This window comes from Grampus griseus (assembly GCF_964374135.1).
Source record: "Grampus griseus genome assembly, chromosome: 14".
NCBI classification, from domain to species: domain Eukaryota; kingdom Metazoa; phylum Chordata; class Mammalia; order Artiodactyla; family Delphinidae; genus Grampus; species Grampus griseus.
In genome coordinates, this window is record NC_139008.1 from 15,084,416 (window position 1) to 15,109,046 (window position 24,631).

The following is a 24,631-nucleotide window of genomic DNA, read 5'->3' on the forward strand; positions in this document are numbered from 1 at the left end:
TCTCACCATTGCAGGCTCCCCACCCCCACTTGCTGCAAGGCTGTGGCTCATGGCATCCGACACAGTTGACCTCAGGCATAAAAGCCCCAGAGGAATGTGGCCACGGCCATCATGAGCAGGGCATTGAGGTTGACGACTCGGGCCCAGCTTGGGTCCTCACTGATGTCCTCCAGTCGCCTGGCTGCGGCAGCCATCTCCTCCTGGGTAGGGCGTGGGGGACTGCCTGCCCCAGCCCTGCTCATTCCACAGAACCAGAGCAGGCACTGGCGGAACAGGCCTGGTGCTGGGGATGGGGGCTCTGGGAGAAATTGCAGCCGTACAGTTAGTCTGCTCCCCCAGCTCCCCCGCCCCAACTCCCCGGGCAGTGCCTTACCCTCCATCTCCACCGCGTGCTCAGGGCGCCCGTTCTGTACAGGGGCTGAGGTTGGACCTTCTAGCTCCTCAGCATCCAGGTCCTCGCGCTCCTCCTTGCTGTACCGGAGACTGAAAACCAGGCGGTGGAGCTGGGGAAGGGTGGGAGCAGGGACCAAGTGGGAGTGCTGTTCCCCCACCCCGAACCTGGAGGTCCCCCGTCCACACCGGCACTCCCTCACCTCCCTCTGTCCAGCCTGCACACCCGCCCAGGCTCACTCCAGGATGACCTTCCATGGCTGCCCTTTGCCCTCAGGCTAAACCCAAGCTCCTCAGCTGGGTGTTTAAAGTTCTTGGCCCTGCTCAGCCCTCTGCTTCATCACCCTGTCTACACTCATGATTGTAGTACTTTAGTCTTACAGCCCTGCTAACAGTGTTCCTTCCTGTGGGTGTTCGCTCACAGGGTTCCCTCCTGCTGCCTTTCCCCTTCTCCACCTGTGGGTTCCTGCCCATCCTTCTGGGCCCACTTCTTTTGTCCTCCCCCCAGTCAGCTCTGCCCTGGGCCACCTGCCTTGCCACAGCACAAGACCAAACCCTTTTGGGGCTTTCAGGGTAGTGCTCTGTCCCTCTCTGCCACCAGTCAGGCCAAGACTCAGGGGGGCTTTAACCTCCCCTACAGTCTTCTTCAAGCCACCTCCAAAGCACCTCAAATAAATGTGATTTAAATAAAAACATTGTACTTGCTTTGCAAATGAAGCTTCAGACTGGACTGTCAGCCTGCCCTCACCAAGCCTCAGTATAGAAATTCAGGTGCTACCCACTGGGAGTTCTGGGAAGCAGGCTGGCCGACTGCTGGTGGAGAGGGCCCGCAGCGGCCCACGTTTGTTGCCTGGTCCAGAGGCCCGTACTTACGTGCTTGCGCGGGATGGGCGGTGTGCACAGCGAGACCACGAGGGTGAGGAAGCCGGAGCAGACGAAGAGCACGATGGCGAAGTAGAGGTAGTGCACGCGGCAGAGGAGTGCGGGGCACGCCGAGGGGCGCACGCAGCTGCCCGAGCCAAAGGAGAACTCGGGAACCAGGCGTGCCAGACCCATCAGCAGGCCCCCGATCAGTCCCCAGAAGGCGCCCTGCGGGGCCAGAGAGCGCATCAGCCTCGGGTTTCCAAGTCCGGCCCCGAGCTCCCAATGAGCACACACACTCACCTTCTCATTGACGCGGGGCACGAAGAGCGCCAGCACGAAGACAGCCGACACCGGCGGCGCCAGGTAGCTGGAGACCGACTGGATGTAATCAAAGAGCTGCCCGCCCTGCGCCGCCTGTACCACGGGAAGCCAGGCCACCGACACGGCCACGATGAACACCACCCAGAGCCTGCGGTGGACGGCCATCAGGTGATTTCACCCAGGACCCCGTCTCCCCCTGTCCCTACGAGTGCTCCCTGCCCCCACCCGGGGCTGATTCGTGGGGCAGGAGATGGAAAACCCAGGCCCACCGTCCTACTAGCAGTAACTCGCGGTCGCCCGCGCGGGGCCGCAGGCGCGTGTAGATGTCCATGGTGAAAAGCGTGCTGCTGCTGTTAAAGATCGAGGCCAGCGAGGACATGAGCGCGGCCAGCATGACCGCCAGCATGAGTCCGCGCAGACCTGCGGGCCGACGGAGCCGTGAGTCTGCGGCCACGAGGGGGTCCCGGGAGGGTGCGGGCTGGGCGAGGGGTGACTCCTCCCACTGGCGCCTGTGGGCAGCGGGGCAACCCGGGGGCCTGCCCTCACCGTTGGGCATGAGCTTCACGACGAGCCGCGGGTAGGCGATGTTGGAGCACCCCACCTCGGTGCCACACACGCGCTTACACACCTCTGGTACCACGCACGCCACCTCGTCTGCGGGAAAGGGCACGACGTGGCTATGGCGGCACCGGGTCTGAACCTTCGGATCCCAGAAGTGGGGACGGGGAATCCCAGTGGAGGAGAGATGGGCCCCCCGGGTGGGAGGTGGGACTGGGTGGCCCAGATCTTAGGACGGGAACGGAAATGGGAGACAGGCACCTGTATCCTTGCACAAGAAAGGGGCTGGATGGGGCACAGGACTCTCGGTCGGGGCGGGGTTGCAGACGTTACCCGGGTAAAGAATGCGGCTGATCATGCCCGGCATGACCATGAGGAACATGGGCATCAGCTTCAAGTAGCCGCACAGGATGCAGCCCGCCTTGATGTGGGTCAGGTTTTTCCCAGCCAGACAGCGCTGCACTATGACCTGCGACGAGGGGCGTTCAACTACCTGCGTCCAGTCCCGGGTACCCCGCCCCTCCCGCCTTGCCTCAACTCGCCGCTCTAATCCAGACCCCGCGGCTGGCCCATCGAAGCGGGCAATTCAGCTCCAAGCGCAGACCCTGACTCGGATCCAACTCCATCTGGCTTAGCTCTAACTGGCGGGCTTCCCGTTCCCTCGGACCACGCCTTCCACCTGGCTTCCCAGATGGGTTCAGGCTCCACCCATCTCAGCTCCGCCCACCGCGGTTCCAGTTCTGCCCCAGCCTCGCTCGCCGCGCAGGCCGTGACCCCGCACCTGGTCGCTGCACCAGTACCAGCTTGAGACAATGGTAAGCCCCAGAAGCAGCGCAGGCCACGGCAGGTCCCCCGTCACAGGGTCCCGGAGCAGATGGTAGGAGTCGGGCCGGGGTAGATAGCAGGAGCTGGAGATGTTGCCCACCGCCGGATCCTCGGACACCGTCAGGGACGTCATTGCCCCCAGGTATTTGTCGAAAAGCCCCGAATACCCGCCCACCTCGTGGAAGGCTGTGAGGGCAAAGCAGTTAGGGGACATGGTGCCCGCGACAAGGCCCTCCCTAGGACCCACATGCCGCAGACGCGCGATGTCCCTGCTCCCAGGTGGAGAGATCTGCGAACTGTGACCTCTGCGCCCCTCCCCCATCGGCTGAGCCCGTACCGTAACCCATGAGTACGAAGGCCCCCGCGAGAATGACGAAGGTCTGCACCGTATCCGTGTACATCAGCGCTGCCAGCCCTCCTGCAATGGCCTGGGTCAGTGGAGACAGCCCAGACAGGCTGCCACTAGTACATACAGTGTCTTTGTGCGAATTGGAAAAGGGCTCCCCTTTCCTGGAGGGCAAATTTCAAAAGGATAGCCCATTCCCTGGGCTCACGCACTCCGGCATCAGGAGGCAGGGCTGCGTGAGCACAGTGGGGCTGAGTTTTAGACTCCACTAATGCCAGGTGCCCACGTGCAGGACTTCCACTACAGGCCCTCCTCTCAGCCCCAGTTTTCTCTTCTGTGTGATAGGAGGAGGTGATTCTCTAAGGTCCGATTCTCATCCCATTCGAAGGGACGGGCCCCTCAAGCCGGCCTTGGTACCAGGCCCCACCCACGCTGCTCCAGCGTCAGGCCTCAGGCACCACCCCAGAATCCTCCAACCTGCACTGGGTTTGGTGAGCTTTGGGGTCTGGCCAAGTCGGCTCTCCCTTCCCAGGTGTTCAAGAGCTGTTAAATCTTCCTTTTTGCCCAGGCCCAGGACGGGCTCAGATCTCTGAACTTCCAGACCAAATCCAAGGAACGTGGAGGGGGGGAGTAGTTTGCTTTCCAAAGATTTAGGTCCTTCTCCTGCTTGGATCACATCACACTTAAGAACTTCTCCAGCCCACTTTCCTTTGGTGACTCCCCTAAGCCCCGCCCACAGATCCACGCTCCCTTCCCTAAGCCCCCGCCACCTGCCACCTGTCACAGTGTAGATCATGGTGATGACCAGAAGCGCGATGACGGAGGCATAGATATTCCAGCCCAGAGCCTGTTGAATGAATACTGCCCCGGAGAACATATCCACCTTGGGGGGAGGAGCAAGCGCACAGGTCAGGACCCAGGGGCCAGGGTGGGGCCCCAGGTCCACTTCCTACCCAGATCACGACCCTATGTGGCCACACCTCAAAGGTTCCCTCGTTTTTCGATGCCCTGGTCTTCCCAGATACCTCTCACTATGGTTGTCGCCCCAGAAGCCTATTCCTTCCAGGCCCTGCCTCCATCACGGTTCTTACAGCCATTGCTCCTTGGTCCCGCCCCATTCAGGGCTTTCCAGAGACCTCCACTGGGTGATCCCACCCTACCAGGGTCCCGACCAGCTCCCCGCGCATGCGCACCGAAATCTTGGTGAAGATGTACAGAAAAAGCGAGAGCACGGACAAGTAGAGGCGGATTCGACGGCCGCCAAAGCGCTTGCGCAGGTACTGCGGCATCGTAATGACACCCGCGGTCAGGTACACGGGCACGAAGAGCCAGCCAAGTAGCAGCACCACGAACAGCGCCTGCGGGCACAGCGCGACAGCTGAGGGTCACTCCCTGTGGGAGATCCTGCCATGAGTGCGTCCTCGCCCCTGATGGGTCTGAGGAACCTTCTTCTCTTGGTGAAAAGTGCTACTCCAAGGCAAGGTTGCAGGAGGGGCCCAGAGGACACAGATGCAGAGGTCCCTGGGCCCTGGTCATTAGGGACAAGGTCTTGATACTTTGTTGGGCCCTTAACTAGAGCCCTTCTTGCCCTGCCAGGCCATGACCCCTGGCCATCCCTACCAAGATGATCCCTATCCTCTTCGTCCCCCACAACACACACACACACCTGAATCCAAGCACAGAACCCTCAGGCTGACCCCCAACTTCTGCCTTCCCTCTCCTCTCCACCCACCCAAACCTTCTGTCCCTCAAGGCTCAGCTCAGAGGCCTCCTCCTCCAGGAAGCCCTGAGCTCAAAGCCCTGATTTTGCTGACCCTCCAAGGTGAGCCTCAGTCCCAGAGCTTCGTCTCCTGCCCCCTTCTGCAAGGGGCTTTCATTTAGCCTAGTGAACCTCACAGGCCACAGATTCAGAGAGCATCAGAAGAAGCACTTCACTATCCTTGAGACTGTTCATCCCACTTCAGAGAGGAGTAAAATCAAGGCCACAGAGGGCGTGGCTGGTCCAGGCTCACATAGCAATAGCGAGTCAGGAGCAGGGCCTACCCCTGCCCTGAACGTGGTATCTCCCACATGCTTCTGCCTCCAAGCTGGCTGCGTGAGCCTCCCTCGAAGCCCAACTCCACCTCACAGCTGGGAAGTCCCACCTCTGGTCTCACATCCCCACCTCTCCCGCCTGGAGCCTCTCCAGGTGTGACCCTTCCAGGGGTTCCCACGGGGAGGTGGGGGTTATTGGCAAAATGGGGCGCTCACATTCCACTCAAATCCAGCCACAGCCAGGCCACTTGCCGCGCCCGTCCCTGCCAGGCCCACGAAATGGCCACTGCCGATGTTGCTGGCGAAGAGAGAGGCCCCGACCTGGGTGGCCAGAGGTTGGGGTGAGCCAGGCTGCTTCCTTAGGCCTCCACCCACTCCATAGCCCAGTGTCTCTCACCGGCCACCACGCCATGCTTCGTCCCGCCAGGAAGTAGCCGCCAACGGTGCCTCTGTTGGTTCTGCACATGGACTGGGGGACGGGAGTGGGGAGAGGCCTGGGTTTGGGGCACATCTTTGGACCTCATTAGCCTCCTCAACACATTCCTCGGCCTTGTTTCAGGCTGAAGATTAACCAGCGCACGGCTCCCCTGACGGTTCACACCTGCACCCCCAGCCTCCTCCCAGGCACCCAGATCTACCCAGACCCTAACCTAGGCTCCGGTTCCCCAAGCCTGAGTGTGGCTGCATTCAGCCACACTTTCCTGGGGACCCTGGATTTGGGTTTCTGGTCAGCCAGCCATTATGTAGAAGAGATCTCATTTAGAATGCTGTCCCGATGAAGACCCACCAACCCCTCAACTAGTCCAATCCAAAGGTGGACAGACAAGGCATGCGTGAGTGTGGGCTGGGCCACCCTGGGGCTAGCAAAAGACTTACTTGCCCCCCACCCCGGGTTTCTCCCTCAAAGATCCAGGCATCCTTCCCCTACCACACATCAGGACTGTCCGAGACTTTTCCCCCAGGCTCCAAAAGCGGGCCCCCAGCAGCATCCCCCAACTTCTCACCCACAAGCCGACACCAATGACCAGCAGGAAATAAGCCGCAATGACCAGGATGTCGGCAGGGTTGTCAATTAGCGCCCTCTGTTCCCCCAGCCCTGGTGCTGAGCCTGCCTCTGTGTGTTCCTCCATTCTGCCCAGAATCTGCCCTTCAGGGCACCAGCCCCTGGATTCCCCCCAGGGGAAGATTAATGGTTACCCCTGGGGCAATGAGCCGACAAGTCCCCCCTCCCTGGATTTGTTTAGCTGAATCAGTTCTCAGCGAGGCTGCAGGCTGGTCCTGCGGAGCTGGACACTTTCAAATTCAAGAGCACTCCCCTTCCTGGGCCTTAGCCCCCACCCCTTCCCCAGAGCTCCAGGCTCAAAATCACTTCTTTCACCTGCTGAAAATACTTACCCTTCAGCTTTGACCTAGGGATCCCGGCTGAGCCAGCCCCCTGATTCTGACTAACCAAGAGGGATCATTTTCAAACCCAAATCTGACAGTGTCACTCCCCTGCTTAGGAAGCCTCCATAGCTCCCCATCACACCCTGGAGGAGGCAGCAGCTTCTCAGCCTGATGCCCCGACCCCTGCCCACCCTTCCCCTTGCTCCTCCATACCAAACCCAGAGTGAAATCATATTTCCTTCCCATTCCCTTGCCCAACCCAGCCCCTGTATTCTCATACCCTCAAACTTTTGTATGAGCTGTGCCTTCTGCCTAGAATGCCCCCCTGCCTCTCATATGGTCAGCTCCTACTTAGCCTTTAGTGCCCAGCCCATGGCATCTCTTTGGGAAAAACTTCTTGGACTTTGCTGACACAGTTCTGAGCACATTACATGGACCTTGCCTGGGTCCATGTCTGTCTCCCCAGTTGACCAAAGACTCCTCAAGAGCAGGAAATGATCTGATTCATCCCTGGCGCCCCATTGCTCAGCACAGGGCTGGATGCAAGAAGGGAGAGGCTGGATAAATAGCCATACCTCTGCCTTTCTAGAAGAACTGACCCGACTTGGATGTCTGATTTTGGGAACTGGGTTCATGCTGGAGATGGGGAACGGAGAACAATATTTTAGGGGAATGTGATGAGTTATTTAAGGAATGCCTTCATTTTGGTCCCTTCAAAAGCAGACTCTACGATGAGAATTGGGGTGCAATGACTGTATTGGGGAGCCGATCCCAGTAAGGAGTGGGGAAGAGAGACAAAGAAAGGAGAAAAGCCAATAAAGCATGTATTGATCGAAAGGTTACCACTGTGACAATCCCAGTGGGGACCCTCTGAGACACTGTGGAGAACTCACCTCAGAACTGACCCCCAAGGGGCCAGAAAGCTGGGGTATTCATTCACCAATCCCTGTCTCTAACTGGCTGGAGGTTATGGAACTTCCCCCACCCACCCCAGGCCCTCCTCCAGAGAGGACCCTTAGACAGAAACTCAGGGAGCAGCTGGGGAGACTGAGTGTCTGGGAAGTGTCTGCATACGACTTCCCAGGTGGGCCAGGTGGATATGGGCAGGGCACCCACAGTGTCTGCTTCAGTGGGTGATGAATTTGAAGGGCCTGGGAGAAATCCAGGGGCAAGCATCAGAGGACACGTTGGGGTTATGGGCACTTAAAATCAAATCTATGTGTCCTCGCGGGGTCCTGCAAAGCCCTTCGTGAGGTGGCACCTGATTCCTCTTTGACCTCATCTCCAACTACTCTCTCCCTTGCTCACTCTCATCAACCACACTGGCCTTCTTTTCCTTCTTCCAATGTGCCAAGCTCTTTCCTACCGCCTGGCCTTTGCACTTGCTGTTTCCTCTGCCTGGGATGCTCTCCTCAGGCTCTTTGCCTGGCTGCCTCTTTCCTCAACCTTCAAAGTCTCAATGTACATATTCACAGAGGCCTTCTCTGACAATCTGGTTCAAGTACTCCCTTCCCCACCTTCACTAACTTAGTTCTCTATTTTTTCCTTCTACCTTCGCTCCTTTCCTTCCTTCCTCATTCCTTCCTTCATTAGCCAACATTTATGGGGCACTTACCACATGCTAGACAGCATCCTAGACGCTGGACAGATAACGGTCGGCAAAACAAACATGTCATCTGACACACAAACTCCCAGGAGCTTGCCTTCATTTCAGAAATAAACAAGCAACAAACAAACACTTATTTGCAATAGTGATAAGTGAGGGACTAGGGAGGTGCTGTGGGTGGAAACTAGAGGGAAGGGCCAGCTTTACCTAGGCCATCAAGGAAGTCCCCATTACTTCATCATGCTTGTCACTGTGTGTTTGTTTTTCCTCTGTCTCCCCTACTAGACTGTGAGGCCAAGGAACATGTTCCCTATGGTCTCCCCAGCACCTGGCATGGAGCCTAGGACAGCACGTGCTCAGTAAACACTTGGTAAATGAATGGCTCAAGACTTGGTGGTGGTTACAAGCCAAGGGATGGAAAGCATTCCCCAGGAAGAATTTGTGGAAGAGGAAGAGCAGGAGGCCTAGGAAGACCCAGGGGGTGGAGCCTCAGAGAGGAAAGGATCTGGGGGTTCTGCCCGACGCCAAGACAGAGAACCTCACCTTTGTCTCTTGCCCACACATGTTCTCCTTGGCTGTTAGCTCCTCCTTGAGCTGGAAGGGCCTCTGATAATCCATTGTTTCCAGCCTCAAAGGTCCCTGTAGTTAGGACCCAGGAGTCCAGGCCCCCTCCCTAGGGAACTTCAGAGTCTAAGGTACCAGGCTTAGAGAGGCCTCTGGGGCTTAGGGATTCAGATGGAGCCTGAACTTCTCCATACTTAAGAACCCCTGGCCCCACCCTTCTCTGCTGGGGCTAGGCTCAGGTGTCACCTCCTCCAGGAAGCCCTCCTTGACTTCCAATCTGAGTTAGAAGCCTCCTTCTGGCTCTTACAGCCCCCAGCGCTTCCCTCAGTCACTGCCCTGACCACCCCAAGTGTCATCCTCTGCCTAGCGGAGCTGTTATGGGTCAATACCCATATGAGGGAAGCTGTAATTTAATGCCCAGATCCAAAAGGTGGGCACAAATTGGCACTTGAATGGAGCCCCATCTCTGAGGGTCTTTTAAGGAGGGGGGAAAATCTGGAAACCAGCCAAGGTGGCAAGGTGGAAGGGAGTGGGAGGGGTACAGATTAAGTGCTTATTTCGAGGATATAAGGAAATGAAGGATGGGGGGTTGGGGACGGGAAGGTTTGGTGGGTCCTGCTTGAGCTCCCCTCCCGGCTTGTCACCGTCTGTACAATCCTGCGCAGGTGGCCAGCTTTTCCTCAGGCGCATCTGACAGGTGAAGGACAGCCTGCGAGGGCTGAGTCTGAAGGTCCGGCTCCCGCCACAGGGCGGTGGCCTAGAACGCATCACGCATCACAGCCCGAGACAGTATAAGGGGCGGGGCGTCGCAACGCGAGGCACTCCCGCGCAGAGACACAGCACCTGTGTGACGTGGAATGTGTGTTTATGTAGGTAGAAAAAAGTGCACTGAGCAGTGAGGGGCGGGGAGAGGGACATCCTGGCCTGGCCTCGGATTCGTGGGAATTGCAAGGGCCCTCCTCCAGTCGGGGGGCTCCCTCAAGGCTGGGAATAAAGTGAAGGGCTCACGCGGGATCGCTTGCCAGTGTACGACCCACTTCGTGGGGCGCGTGGCCTTAGGATCGGCGGGGCTTTTTCTGAACTCGCCCATGGAGAACGTACAGTACCTTCGGGGCCTGTCCCTCCAGTGGGTGGGGCCTCACGGAGCTGGGCTGGGGGAGCCCCACGCTCTAAGAGCAAGGCCTTGGGGTCTGGAGAGCCCGGTCTTTTCGGGAAGGGCGAGGTTTGGGGGGCCGCGCTCTCCCAAAGGGGCGAGCCCGGCAGGCGGTCAGCCGAAGAGCTTGAGGAAGCAGGGCTGGCAGTAGGGCTTGCCCGCGCGCTCCTGGAAGGAGCCCTTGGTGAGCGGGCGCAGGCAGAAGGTGCAGGTGAAGTGGTCCGGATGGAAGCGGCGGCCCAGGGCCGACACGCATCGGCCGGTCACCGGGAGGCCACACGTGGCGCACAGCGACCCGCGCCGCGCGTGGAAATGGTTCTCGCACAGTGGACGGCCCTCGTGCTCAAAAAAACTGCCTCCCGAGAAGGGCGCGAAGCATTCCTGGGGAAGGGCAACCGAGAAAGGATGGGTCAGCGCCGATCTCCAGACGAAATAACTTGCCCTACGAGCTGAATAACCCGACCCCAGTCCCAAGACCCCCCCGCAGCCCCCGCACTGCCCTCAAAGGCGAAGCCTCGCCTCCCCAGGACCCTGCTCTGAATAATCGCCCCGCCCCAGGCTCCAGTCCCGCCCCGCGCTGGCCTGTCCCTCCCAGCCACGCACCCTGCAGACAAAACAGTCTGGGTGCCAGAGTGCGCTGAGCGCCGAGATGTAGTTATCCAGAATGGGGCCTTGGCAGCCCTGGCAGCGCGGGGCGAAGAGCTGCAGGAAGTCTCGGCGGCAGTAGGGGCGGCCCTCCCGCTCGTGGAAACCTAGGAGCGGGAACCGAGTAGGAGGAAGGAAAAGAGTGCGCGGTGGCACCAGGAGCCCCACAAAATCTGAGGCTATGGGGCCAGGGGAGGTGGTAGGCCGAGAGGGATGGGGTCTGGGGCGGGAGCAGAGCGGGAACGGATGGGATGGGAACACACAGGTGGGACAGGTTGGAGCCAGGAGAGAGCAGGAGAAAATTCGCGGCCCCGAGGACTTCGAAGGTCGTAGTGCGCTGGCCCAAAGAGAGCAGGGCGGGATGTCAAGCGGACCCGCGGCTTTCAAGGTGGGAGTCAAGCTCTCACCCTCATCTCCGAAGGGCTCCCCGCAACTGACGCAGCAGAAATGCTCCGGGTGCCAGTGGGTGCCCAAGGCAGTAACCATCTTCTGCAGGGAATAAAAGGGAGCACTCAGTGTGACCCTCAATTTCTACTCCCCTCCCTCTTCCGCCCTGAACCTAGGTGAGTGGGTTGAAGTACGAGTGTAAGGTGTGGGAGACCTAAGCAGGAACTTGGGAATCAAAGAGAGAGGGCGAAGTCTAAAGGGCCGTGGACGAGAACGAGGGACGGGGCTGGGGTGGGCGTGGGAATGGGAGAAGTGTAAGTGGATGAGGCCCATCCCACAGGCGCCTTGGGTGAGACAGAGGCGGGGCTCACGTGTCGGATGGGTTGATTGCAGAGGCCACATCGTGGGGAGAAGCGCTCGAAGTAGCACTCGGGACAGAAGGGAGCTCCATCCTTCTCGAAGAAGCTGCTGCCTCCCAGGGCTGTGGAACAGCCACCGCATACGAAGTGCTCAGGGTGCCAAGCACGGCCGAGCGCCGTCACCACCTGTGAGTTGGGGGGTGAGGCCTGGGTCAGAGTGGCCCTCGGGCTGCCATGTGCCCAGTGAGTCAAGGTTTGCGTAGCACTTTTCGAATCTTATCTCTGAGCAATCAGGATGAAGAATCTAACGTTAAAGTCACTCAGTCTGTAAGTGGTGAAGACTCAACCCGTCTTCCAGCACAGTGCCTAGGGCCCAGCATACTTTAGGAACCCACAAAAATGTTGTAGTTTCTTTTAAAATTAGAAGAAAAAATGAGCTAGGAGAAGAATGACTTCATATATTATACTAATATATTCATCTTTATACCAACACAGTCATAAAATGCAATTTTTAATATATTTTATTAATGGAAGAAGGGGCCCATGAAGGTGAAAGTGCTTAGGGCCCACGAAAGTCATAATGCCACCCTGCTTTGCTGAGATTGGAAATTCTAGGATGGTGGTAGGGTGCTTTATCTAGCAGGAGGAACTAGGTCAACCACTGGGCACCGTTGCCAGTAACATCTGCTCAGTAATAAGCCAAGGACCGGAGCTCCCGAACCAGACAGGTGGGTGGAGCCAATGAGGCTTTTGTGGAGATTAATTGAGATGGGGGTTTGTAAAGGAGCTAGCGTACAGCCTGGCACACGGTAGGACCAGAATAAATAATAACTGGATTGGAATTCTTACTCTGCCACTTACTTGCTGTGTGACTTGGGGCTTCAGTTTCCTCATCCGTAACATATGAACAATAATACCCACTGGCCCTCAGTAAAGATGGGTCTGTGGGTCTCTACTCCCTTGTTCGCAGGGCTCCACTTACTTGCCCAGCAATGGGTTTATTGCAGGAGCCACAGAGGCCCTTGGCTTGGGTGGGAACGCCTCGGCGGCTGAGGTCAGACTGAAGCAGCCCCAGCATGGTGTCTAGGCTGCCTTCGCCAGCGGGCCCTGGTGGGGAGGAGGAGCCCTCATTCACGGAGCTTGGCACTGGTGGCTGGGTTGGCCCAGAGGCCGGAAGCTGCAGCGGAGAGGACAGGAGAGTTGAGTCAGCAAGGCAGCAGATGTGGGAGGGTCTAAAATGGGTTGAGAGCCACAAATCCACACTGGCCCACCCCTCACTCCCTGAGTGACTCACATGATTCTGGACACGGAAGTCAGAGAGTGAGGCCATCAGCCTATCTAGCTCCAGGGTGGCTGAGGTGGCCGAAGGCTTTGGGAGAACAGGGGATGGACTGGGAGGGCTGTGAAGAACACAACTTGTGTCAGCTTAGAGCCCCAGAGTAACGCTTCTTCCTGTAACTCAGGCATCCAGGACTGATCACCCCTCTCCCAGCCCTGCCAACTATGCCAAACTCACAGGCTGGGCCTTTTCTTGTCCTCAGATTGGTCCTCCTTCTGCTCTCCTGCAGTCTCCTTGCTAGATGGGAACTGAGACATTATTTCATCTGCAGAGAGGACAGAAGGGCACTGGACATGGGGCCATGCTCTAGCCTCCTTCCCAGGTAAGGCTTTAGCTGCTACTCTGGGAAGGCTATACCCACTTAGTGTCTGCCCTGCCCTGCCCCCCATCACATCAAACCCTGCCCCAATTACCCTGGTACCTGTGATGTTGAACTGAGTAGCATTAAGTTCCTGAAGCAACCGGTCTAGCTCACAGAGACCCGTGCCCAAGACACCACAGGAAGAGGAGAATGGAGGGGCTGCAGGGGCCGCAGGCTTCGGGGACCGAGGCTTGCATACCGTGCTGGGAAACAGGGTGGGGGCCTGGGTTCAGGGGTGGGGAATACAAGACTGAGTCTCAATGGGCTCCCCCATCCCCCAGTACCCAGCCCCCTCACCTGTACAGATGATCCTTGTCCCCAGAGGCTCCTGAAGATTCCCCGGACCCCATCTATAGAGAAGGACATATGTGTGGGATGATAGGCCTGCGCCGCACCCACTCAGGCCTAGATTCCCTTTGCCCCTGCCAAACCTGGCCCTAGTGGTTGCCGCAGTCCCCAGCATCTGATCTCACCTGTGTCAGAGGAGACGTGAGGGGCTCTGGGGGCCGCTCTTTTAGAGCCCCTGACCTTGGCATGTGAGAGGTTGTGGTCTCCAGGTCAGAGAGCAGGGCATCTGCAGGGAGAGGCCGTCAGGGTGAGAGGTTGGGAGGTCAAGGTTAAGGCAGAGACAGGGCCTTAAGAGATCAGAGAACAAGTGTTCTAAGTGGGCAGTGTTTGAGGAAGACGGAAGCCAGTATTAGGAGCAGAGGTCAAGAATCAGAAGAAACACAAAGCCAGACCAAGGCAGAGATGTGGAGGGGCAGCAAGGACTATTTATGATCAGAACATTCCACATGGCTCATCCTGAGATTCATATACAAATTCAGCTACCTGATTCTTTTATTCTCCGAATCTTCCGTAATGCAGTCAAAAGCGGCTTTTTACTGGAGCCAAATTTGGCTTCACCCCAAATTGCTCAACTGGCTGTATGCCTGACACCAGCTTTCTGATTGGATGCTCTTTCTGCCACACCCCCTACACCTAAAGAGACCCCTCCCAGCCCTGGCCCACCTCCAGACGCCACTGGGCTCCACCCTATGCACCTCATTGGTGAGTCCGCTGGGACCTGCTTTCTGATTGGCTTATTCTTCACCGTACCAGTGCGCGTTACCCCAGCTGAGCAGCACCCCCTACTGCAGGGTGCTGGATCCTTTTCTCTCCCACGAAGGGCACAGCCTTCCAGCCCCAGTTCTAACAGACAGGGAGGATGAGATGCCTGGGTGCGCCTTCCTGCCCCAAAACCGACAGACAGATACACACACACACACACACACACACACACACACACACACACACACGCTGCCCCCCAGGCCTGCATCCCCAGATCCGAATCCTTTGAACTCATTACCTTCCAGAATCTAGAAGTCCCTGACCCTTTACTCCGCATCTCTGAGCGCCTTGGTAGAACACTTAACCTCTCCCTGGCATCTTGGCACTCATCTATTATACTTTCTGCCCCAAGGACCTGACCCCTACCATACTTAAGGGCCCTTAACTCTTTCATTCCCAAAACCCTAGGGCAAGCCCATTTTCTTCTCCAGAACTTGATGTCATATTCTCCCTTCCCGTCTACTTTCCCAGTCTCTGGACCCAAGGTGCCTTTAACTCCTCCCTTCCCAAAGCTCCTGAGCCCAGACGCCGACAGGCGCTGCGCCTCCCTGCCCATCCGTCCGCAGCCAGTGATGGAGGAGTGGAGCGAGGGAAGAAGGGAGGGAGCAGCCAGTCTGGCAAAGGCAGGAAGGGAGAGGCAGGAAGGGGGACGTGGAGTCGGAAAGGAGGCGCCGGCAGAGACCAGAAGCGAGAAGACAGGAGGCAGGGATGGAGAGATGCCGGGAGTGCGAAGGGGGCGCCAGGATGGGGAAGCGGGTCCAGGCGGTGGGGAGGGACTGGGGACAAGGGGACCCGGGCCCCACTCACCCAGGTCCTCCATGACGGGGCGCGGGCAGACCTCGCGGGGCGAGCAGGGCGGGGGCCGTGTCCGGTGGGGGCGGGGGGCGGGGGGACGTCCGGGAGCTGGAGGCCCAGCCGTGACCATGTAAGGAAGCCGGGACCCGCTGGGATAGGGCTGGGGGGGGGCGGCAATGAACGGGAGAACCCGGGGTGGGGGCCTGAAAGGGAGGGAGGGCCCCGGGCCCCGGCCCACTCAGGCCCAGCCTGCTTGCTTGCTGCGGAGACGGCCACACCCCAGCCTTGGCCTCAGCTGCCGGGAGCCCCCGGCGGCCAGAGCCAAAGTAAGAAAGTGGCTCTTGCAGACTAAGCTGGGGATCCTCTGCCCGGGAGACCCTTAGACACACACTGAGGTCCCCAAGCCCACCGCCACCCCAAAACTAGCACCCTGAGTCCTAGACAGAGCTCCTGTCCCACCCAGGCTGTTCCTGGGAGCCTGCTCCAGACAGAGTCTTGGGGTTGGAGGTGGGAGTGACGTTCTAAGGATCAGTCAGATCCCAGGTTCAGAGACCTTCCCTTAGAGACCGTGACAATGACATAAACAGAGATCCCAAAGGGCACGCAAACTAGATACAAAGAAATCTTTCAGAGACAGAGACACACAATGAACCCACCCACAGACTCTAAGTCATAGTGTTGGAAACGGATATACAGACACAGGTAAACAGAAACCAAGGCCCCAGCCCCACACAGACTCAGGGGAAACACTCCCAGGCAGCCAGCCCCAGCCAGCCGTCCCCAGCACTGAGATGAGCCAGACCTGTCCCAAAAGAGCCCTTTCCCAAGATACTGCTGAACATAGCGAAGAAAGCAAGACACAGACTCCAGCCACAAAGGAACAAGAGGCCTTCCTTGGACTGAGACCCTGAGAAATCAAGTCGGAAACGAGAAACTCTAGAGATAGGTGTGGACAGACACAACAAGTGTGGCTGCAGCCACTGGACTGTGGGTCTCGACCCAGACCTGAGTCCAGATGTGAGCACTGGAATGGGGGCAGGGGGTTCCTCAACCCAGCAGTAAATCAGAACCTGGGAGCTTTTTTCAAAATACTGATGCCCAAGTCACCCTCCCCTCAGTCCAATTCAGTCAGAAAGGGCCCAGGCATCAGTATTTTTAAAAAGCTCTCTGTGGACTTCCCTGGCAGTCCAGTGGTTAGGACTCCATGCTTCCACTGCAGAGGGCATGGGTTGGATCCCTGGTCAGGGAACTAAGATACTGCATGCAGATCCCATATGCCACGTGTCACAAAAAAAAAAAAAAAAAGACAGAGAAATGAATAGATCCTTATATAAATATTTATATAATACATTAGCGGGAAAAAAAAAAGCTCTCTGGGTGGTTTTAAGGCACAGCCTGAGAACAGAGACCTGGACACTCCCTGAGGCACAGAGGCAGCACCGGGCAACCTTAGCTCCCCAGAAGCTAGCAGACAAGCCCAGTCCAGACACTGTCCTCAAAGTCAGGCTGCCACCTAAGTGGCCAGTGATCTGGGAGCCAGATTATGGAGACCGTGCCTGGACGACCAAAGCAACGCAAGCGCTTTCCTCACCTGAATGCCAGCCTAGGGCTCCAGCTCCCTCTGGGCACGACTAAGGGCCTCAGGGCCTTGAAGAACACAGTAGGTCTTCCCTCAGAAAAATGGCAGGACAGTTGGCCCAAGATATGAAAATGGATCCAGAGACTAAAGACCCACGATGGGTGAAGGGAACTGAGGAAACCATAATGCCAAGGTCTTGGATGTACATCCCCACTCTCACATCCCCTCAGCACAACCCTCTTAGTCCTGATCAAGGTCTGTGTCCAGCTGGGTGGCTATCTGAGCAATGAAGTAGCCTCAGCAGGAAGCAGGCTTCCCCTGGGGCCTAAAACCACATCCTCAGAAGCAGCCTGGGAACTCAACCATATCCCAGGGCTCCAGGAACCAGCGCATAATTACTTATTAAACTCCTGGGCTTCCCTGGTGGCGCAGTGGTTAAGAATCTGCCTGCCAATGCAGGGGACACGGGTTTGAGCCCTGGTCCGGGAAGATCCCACATGCCACGGAGCAACTAGACCCGTGCACCACAACTACCGAGCCTGTACTCTAGATCCCATGAGCCACAACTACTGAAGCCTGCACGCCTAGAGCCCGCACTCCGCAACAAGAGAAGCCACCGCAATGAGAGGCCCGTGCACCACAACGAAGAGGAGCCCCCGCTCGCCGCAACTAGAGAAAGCCCGCGCGCAGCAACGAAGACCCAATGCAACCAAAAATAAGTAAATAAAAAATTTAGAAAACAACTCCTATACGCCAAGGGTGGCCTGTATTGAGACACAGAAACCGGGACAGGACCCTACTTGATGGGTGAAGGGGTTGGGGTACCACCACAGGAAGGTAAGCAGAGACACCACACGACAGGGGTAGCCAGCTCCAAAGTGTTTAATTCCAACTCCAGAAAGCTGAGCCAGGCCAAGTGCCTGGGGCCGTGGGCGGTCCTCCATCTTGTGGGCCCCATGCCTCGCCTTGGCTTCTCACTCTTGAGCCTTCAGATCATCAGCCCGGGGTCTCGGTCCACGCTGTCATTGGTCCTTGACGGGGACCCCTTCTGCTCGGCCTCCTCCTGTGCCGCTCTGAGGGAGAACTCCTCACAGACAACTCATCCTCGGGTCTCCTCCCAGGGGACATCAACCGTCGAGGCTGGGACCCTCGCCCCCCAATTCTACCCCCATCATCACAGCCAGAAAGGCCTCAGTTAGGGGCCCCGCCTCATCGCCTGCTGCCTCCACAAGCCCCACCAGGGCCAGGGCCCGCTTCCGTGGGCACTGCCCCGGCCCCAGGATCCAGCGAGCGCAGTGGGCAGCCAGCCGGGGCCGGCCCAGGCGGAAGACCTCACCCACTGACTCTGGGCTGCCCTGGGGTCCCAGGTGGATGCGGCCCACGGCTTCTTCCAGCTCCTCCTCCAGCCCGGGCAGCAGGAAACGGCCAGCAGCTTCCAGGGCTTCCTCAGCCTCTGAGCCCAGCAGGCGCTGGCCCGGCGGAGGGACGGGCCCCAGGGCAGCTCTGCAGCCCCGGCAGCCGTGCAAGTAATGCAGGACAGGCCAGGCTGCGCTGGGTGACAGACCCCGCAGTGGCACTAGGTCCATGTGGGCTTCGGCAAAGCTGCCAGCTAGCAGGGCCCGAAAAAAGGGGGAGGCGGTTGCTGAGGCCGCTCGCTGGGCAGGGAGCTGGAGGCCTGAGTCCAGCAGGAAGTGGAGGTCAGGGGCCGCCGTGGGGGCGGGGCCCAGCAGAGGCTCATAGAGGCAAGGGGAGGGCGGGTCCAGGTCCAAGGGGATTGCAGGTAGGAGGGCCGGGCTCACAGTGGGAGACACCAGGCCTTGGAGGCAGGAAAGGGAGTCCGCAGCAAAGAAGAGGAAGAGCGGGTGTGGAGCTGGCCGAGTGAGCGCTGAGAGGAGGAGACGGAGGCCGCCCTGGTCCAGAAGCAGCCGGCGCCACAGAGAGGGCTTCCTTCGGGGAGAAAAGAGAACCTTTCAGAAGGTGGAAAAGGGCGGGGCTGGGGAACAGCAACTTTGCTCCCCCCACCCCTGCGAGGCACCCACGCCTCCCTCACCGACAGATGAAGGGCAGGGTGAGTGCGCAGGCCACGCGGTCCTCAGGGCTCCCGGAGAGCAGCAGGTGAGTGAGGGCACCCACTCCAAAGGGCGATTCGGCCTGCACGGTCAGGTTCTGCAGCAGCATCTCACCTGCCGGTGTGGGCAGAGCAGGTCAGGTTGGGAGCTGGTATCCAAGATGGCGGTGGGATGGGCAAGACAGGCCTCTGGGTCCCCGAAAGGAACGGGGGCGAATAACCCCGGGGCAAGGAAGAGGGGGATGACTGAAGGCCCTGGAGGGATGGGGTCTGGACACTAGGAACTGGAGGTCAAGGGCAAGAACGGGGAGTGAGATGGTCAGGGAGTGAGTCTGGGCCCTCAAGGACTGAAACAGGGCACAGAAGCCCCGGCAGTCCCTGGCAGGGCTGGAAGGGGTGGTGGGGCCTGGGAGGACATGGTGCCCGAGCCTGGGTTCACCATCAGTGGGCCCAGTGGTAGTCAAGGACAGTGCAGGAGTCAGGACAATGCGGAACCAAGAAGACACTGGGTAAGGAGACGAAGACAGGCACAATTCTAAGCTGTTCGGGCCAAGCCCAGTGCTGGGGTCTCTGGGCCCCAAGGCTCGGGCAGAGGCTGAAGAACTCTGCGTGTGGGGACAGTGGAGCAGAAGGGAGTCCCTCCCCGCCACCACCTAGTGGCTGAGGTTGTCCAAACGGTGGGCGGTGGGCAGAGGAGGGCAGTGAGACAGCGGGTGAGCTGCAGGGCGCACGGAAGGCATGCAGGGGCGCGTGGCCTCACACGTGGGCAGGGAGGCGCGCGGGTACCCACCCAGCTCCCGGTGCTGGTGCTGGCTGCGACGAGCGGGCCGGGCGCGCAGCGCGGGCCAGTCGTCGGGGGCGACGCCGAGCACGAGCCAGGCGCGCAGCAGCGCCGCCCCGTAGCTGCGCACGAAGGCCTCGAGGCAGGCGGGGTTGCAGGTGAGCCGCGCCAAGATGCGCAGCGCGCGGGGGCTCGGCGAGCCCGGCGCGCCCGTCACGTAGGCCAGCAGGCCGCACAGGGCCTGGCCGGTCACCAGCGCCCCGCTGGGGTCGGGAGCCTGGGAGAAGCGCGACAGCAGCAGCAGCGCTGGCCCCTCGCGGCTCCAGGGCTCCTCGGGGGCAGTGGCGGCGGGGCTGCGGCCGGGCGGGCGCAGGGCGCGGGGCGTCCGCAGCGAGGTCGGGCCCAGGGAGGGGCTGGCCCGACTGGCCGGCTCTGGCGGCGGCGGACAGCGCTCTGGGGACCAGTCGGGAGAGATGTCGCCCGGGCCCGCAGCATAGCCCTCGGAGATCAGCCAGGACCTGCCGAGGGAGAAAGAGGGAATGGAACCCAGAGCCGAGGGGAGGGGGCAGGGCCAAAAGATCGGTTGTGCAAAAAAGAGGTGACAGAGGCCAGGAGAGAGGGTGGGCCCGAGCGGGGGACAGGGAAAAAGGGAGGTAGGGGCAAACCCCAGCTCATTCAGCGATTACTGATTCCTGTTGTGTGCTAAGCCCCGTTTCAGATGCTGGGGAGAAGCAGTGAGCAAAAGGTCCTGCCTCCTAGACTCTATATTCTAGTGAGGAGAAACAGATAACAAAATAAGAAACCACAAGGTATGTTAGTGTGCAATTAGTGTGGTGTGAAGTGATGCATACGGAGCAAAGTAAAAGGGAACAGAAAAGAGCCCAGGGAGGGGAGAGCTGACATTTTAAAATTGGGTGCTGATGAGGGTGAGATCTAATCAAGGCATCTTGGAGGAAGAGTGCCCTAGGCACAGGGAACAATAACCAAAGAGGCCCTGATATGGTACTTATCTGCCAGGTCCAAAAACTAGCTAGAAGGCCAGTGTGTAAGAGTATCGTGGGCACCAGGAAAGCAGTGGGAAATGAGGTCAGGAGTTCACAGAGGCTGACGTTTACTGAGCGCTGCTTAGTGCCAGGTCAGGTGCAAAGTGCCCTCATTTGATCTTTACAACTCTATGGGGTAGGTATGCATTAGCCTTCGTTCTACTAACAAGGAATCCGATGCTCAGAGAAGTTAATTAACTTTCCTGAGATGACTCAGCTTGTAGGTGGTGGTACCAGAATAAGAACTTAGATGCCAGAACGTATCATCAGAACCAGTGCACATACTACCTTCCAGGGAACCTGTCTGGGCCCCAAAGTTCAGAGGTGCTGGGGTGGAGCCAAGGTCAAAGGTGGCCCCAAGGGAAAAGAGGTGTATTTAATGCGGACTGGAAAGTGGTCGTGTTCAGTGAGAACAAGGAATTAGGAATCAGAGTCAATAAAAGTCTTACCGAGACAGAACGGGCGGAGAGTGAGGGTAGTGAAGAGACTCTACCCCACAGCATCAGGTGGGAACTCACCTGAGGCTTTGGAAGCTTCCGGCCTCTGCCCGCTCAGGAGTCCTCTCCTCAGGGAAGTCCCAGGAAGCAGCTTCTCTTCCCTCTTCTTCCTCATCACCAGCCTCACCACACAGTTGCCCAGCCAGGAGAGGTACAAGTCCCAGAGCCTGCAGCCGGCCCAGGGCCCCAGTATCATAGAGGAAGCCCACGAGGGCTGCCACAACACGAGGGTGCCAGGCGCTGGCGCGAGGATCCCGCAGCAGGCCCATCAGCAGCTCCAAACCACCAGCATCCCGCAGTCGGGCCCGGTTGATAGCCTCCCGGCACAGCAGACACACGGCCCGCACCAGGGGCTGCTGGGAGGCTGGGCTAGCCCCGCTGGGGTCCCGGCGCCGCCGGAGTTCACCTAGTAGCACCTCCACAGCACCAGCGTTGCCCAGCGCAGGCCTTACCAGGCCCTGGGAGCACAGATTGGCAAGGATCAGGATGGCTGCCTCACGCACTGCTCTTTTGGGGTGGGACGCCAGGCTGACCAGTGGGCCTAGTCCTCCACCCAGACTTAGCTGCTCAGCACAGGCCCGGGAGCAGCCTCGACTCAGCTCCAGGAGGGCACGGACTAAGGCCAAGGTCAGCGCAGGGTCTGGGGCAGCGGCCAGAAGCTCGGCCAGCGGGCGCACCACTCCCTGCTTTGCCAGGGCCAGGCGGTGCTGGGGTGAGTCCGCCAGGTTGCGGAGGGCACGAACCACACTCTGGCGGCACTGTGAGTCCTGGCAGGCCGTCAGGCCCTCAACAAGCAGGGGAACAGCACCTGCAGAGGGAAGAAGACAGAAGGTGAGTGAGGACAGACACCCAAGCCCCTCTCCCACCCCCAAGCCCTGGGTGGCTCCACCCTCAGAGCCTGCTCACCAGCAGAGTGGATGTCCCCACAGCTCTCAGGTTCCATGGCTAAGTTCCCCAGAGCACGGGCCGTTCGGTTCTGGATGCTGTCTGTCTTCACACACTGAAGAATAGTCACTGCAAGAGGGTTTGGCCTCTTGAGGTTTCTACCCCTTCTTGTCTCTCTCATTAATCACCTCAAGAACGTCGCCTGAGAGAGTCAGGGAAGGCCTCCAGAAAAGGCCTAACACTTGTGGGGGCTGGAAGGTTAGATAGGTAGGTATTTGCTAGAAGGATGGTGGATGGGAGTGTTACAGGGCATTTCAGGTTTCGAAGTAACCTTTGCAAAGGCCCAGAGGTGAGATCTAGTGTTTATGCTATGACTTCATGAAGGGCCTTGATCAGGCCAAGGGCTCAGGTCTTGAATGTGAGGGCACTGGGAGCCACACAGCGTTTTAAGAATGGAAGTGACATGATAAAATCTGGCAGCCATGGGGAGAATGGATTACAGGGGGAAAGAATAAGGCAGGGGGAGCAACATGGAGGCTGTTGCAATAGTGAGAAGACGGCTTGACCCAAGTCAGCTACCAGCACAGCCCAGCACAGTCTCTGGGCACGTGATGGAAGAAGGCAAAGAAGTGGATGGATTCAGGAGATATTTAAAATACAAAACAGTGAATGAGGACTTATTAATGTGCCAGGCCTCTTGTCAATGAAAATTTTAAATATATTAATGTTTTATTTTATCAAAAAAATTAAGATTTCATCAAAATAGGCATAATTTCATAGCTGGCAATGAAGTGTAAACTGTGTTCACAACATTGCCACTAGGAGGCGCCAATTTAGCTGGTAAACAGAAAAGCTTGCTATCTTTTGTTAGGATTTGTTCTTTTTAAAAAAAATTGAAGTGTAGTTAATGTACAGTATTAAATAAGTTTCAGGTGTACAATACAGTGATTCGCAAATTTTAAAGGTTACACTCCATTTATAGTTATTATAAAATATTGGCTTAGAATTTGTTCTTTTTTTTTCTGGCTGTGCCACAAGGCTTGCGGAATCTTAGTTCCCCGACCAGGGATCAGAACCCAGGCCCCAGGAGTGAAAGTGCCGAGTCCTAACCACTGGACGCCAGGGAATTCCCAGGATTTGTTCTCACTGTGCTAGTTTTTAATAACTAGAAGTACCCAGTCCAGACTCAGATATCTGTGTTCTATCTTTGTATTTCATTTTCTCCCTATTCCAGTGTTTTGAGGTAGCTATTACTCCATTTTACAATCCTAGCCTCGGATGGGTCTAGGTGACTGCAGAGCCCACATTTTCAACCACTACACTTTCTGACCCCCAGCTCATCAAATGGGATTTCAGAGCCCTGCACAAGGCTGGACACAGTAGGCACTGAGTGCCTGCTATGAACATAAATGGAGAGTAAGAATCATTTGAAAGAGTCATCAAATAACCCTTTGGCCTCCACCAGCCCAGATTTGAGAGAGGTGCTCTACAACCAATACCCAGGTAATTGGCATCTGATCTAAGAGGGCTAGGGTATAATTTATAGAGAGAGCAGTGACGTCACGGGTCATGACATCATGAGAGCTGCGGGCGCTGCGCCGTCAGAAAGCACGATCTTCCAGGCTACAACACAAAGAACTCAAGACTCCGCCCAGGCCCAGACACAGACAGAGGTGTGGGTAGAATCCTTCTAGGAAATGGGGGCGGAGCACTTACCCAAAGGGATAATGCCTCCGAGTCTGCGCACTTCAGCCCGGCACTCCCCTTCCGTACAGCAGTTGGCTAGGATGCTGAGCGCCAAGTCCAGCGTCTTGCGCAGGCGCGCTGGTGGCGAGGGCGTCGATGACGACACAGCAGAGGGGGCGGGGCCCGGAGAAGGGGCGGGGCCAGAAGCCGCTGACTCGACAGACGAGGGGGCGGAGCCTGGGCCAGCCTGGGAAGGGGCGGGACCCGCTGCAGCCGCTCGCCGTAGCACCGCGAGAAGGGGGCGGAGCCCGCCGCGTGCCCGGAAGCGTTCGATTCCCCCAGCTGCCTTGACGTGGCGCGTACGGAGGGCTAAGAGCGCACGGCCCAAGGGTGCCTCGTTGGTAGCTGTGTCCTTTCTCCCACCTAGACCCTCCCCGGCCGCCGCCGTGAGCTGCGCGAGGCAGAATGAGAGCGAGTCCGCGGGGCTTAGCTTCGCAGCCGCCATCTTGGCTCAGGCCTAAGGCTCCGCCCTTCTCCTCGCCGCTCATCCTAGGGAGCGGAACTGGAAGAGAAGGACGTGGCCATGCACCTCCTCTCTGACGCTTTTTAAATAGCGCCGCCGCAGTTGTCATGCGAGTCGGAAGTTGTAGTTCTCGATCCCGGTGCTCTGGCTTGCACAGTTGCAGAAGGCATGTTGAGAGTAGTGGTTATCTAATCGTAGTGCGAGCCCCAGAGGCGCGTGCGGCGCATGCTGGGTTATGTAGTCCGCGCCAAGCTTAAGACGCCTAGCTTAGGATGGATGGGAAACTCTCTCAAGGGACTCGGGTGGGCCGGTGCCTCTGGAGAACCCAGACATCCGATCATGGAGTTTCAGTACAGTGCTGCTCCAGGTGACTTGTCTACTCTGCCCCCAGCGTGTCCTTGGCAGCAACAGCCTTTTCCTTCAGGCTCGCTTCGCCGCCCCTCATTGGTGGCCGGGGCACTGAAGTCCGAGCTGACGGACTGAGAACCCCGAGCCAAGCGGAAAGTATCAAGTTCCTACAGCGGCT

General features: G+C 58.2%; 3 protein-coding genes across 5 annotated transcripts; all 3 read right to left on the minus strand.

The window, feature by feature from the left end:
- Positions 1–70: 70 nt before the first annotated feature.
- SLC5A2 (solute carrier family 5 member 2) lies at positions 71–6,468 on the minus strand (the record flags this gene model as incomplete). Its single annotated transcript, XM_082670110.1, has 14 exons — positions 71–298; positions 374–503; positions 1,264–1,479; positions 1,555–1,723; positions 1,845–1,995; positions 2,122–2,229; positions 2,467–2,602; positions 2,915–3,144; positions 3,296–3,376; positions 4,082–4,187; positions 4,498–4,662; positions 5,555–5,659; positions 5,736–5,807; positions 6,343–6,468. 14 exons carry the CDS (start codon positions 6,466–6,468, stop codon positions 72–74), a joined length of 2,022 nt encoding a protein of 673 aa, XP_082526236.1. The 3' UTR covers position 71.
- A 1,876-nt stretch (positions 6,469–8,344) lies between these two features.
- Positions 8,345–16,749, minus strand: TGFB1I1 (transforming growth factor beta 1 induced transcript 1). 3 transcript variants are annotated; one of them, XM_082671608.1, is made up of 11 exons: positions 16,635–16,749; positions 13,612–13,712; positions 13,436–13,488; positions 13,199–13,341; positions 12,955–13,042; positions 12,733–12,838; positions 12,421–12,615; positions 11,451–11,624; positions 11,100–11,181; positions 10,651–10,799; positions 8,345–10,428 (listed from the first exon to the last, which is right to left on the minus strand). In XM_082671608.1, exons 2-11 carry the CDS (start codon positions 13,672–13,674, stop codon positions 10,162–10,164), a joined length of 1,320 nt encoding a protein of 439 aa, XP_082527734.1. In that variant the 5' UTR covers positions 13,675–13,712; positions 16,635–16,749; the 3' UTR covers positions 8,345–10,161. The 3 variants fall into 3 exon arrangements, with proteins under 3 accessions (XP_082527734.1, XP_082527732.1, XP_082527733.1); XM_082671606.1 differs by lacking the exon at positions 16,635–16,749 and adding an exon at positions 15,056–15,108; XM_082671607.1 differs by lacking the exon at positions 16,635–16,749 and adding an exon at positions 15,056–15,082 and having other exon boundaries at positions 13,612–13,773.
- Positions 16,750–17,541: 792 nt separating this feature from the next.
- On the minus strand, positions 17,542–24,102 carry ARMC5 (armadillo repeat containing 5). Its single transcript, XM_082670005.1, has 6 exons — positions 23,613–24,102; positions 21,918–22,025; positions 21,033–21,819; positions 19,481–19,989; positions 18,673–18,805; positions 17,542–18,569 (listed from the first exon to the last, which is right to left on the minus strand). Exons 1-6 carry the CDS (start codon positions 24,085–24,087, stop codon positions 17,750–17,752), a joined length of 2,832 nt encoding a protein of 943 aa, XP_082526131.1. The 5' UTR covers positions 24,088–24,102; the 3' UTR covers positions 17,542–17,749.
- Between the last annotated feature and the right edge of the window lie 529 nt (positions 24,103–24,631).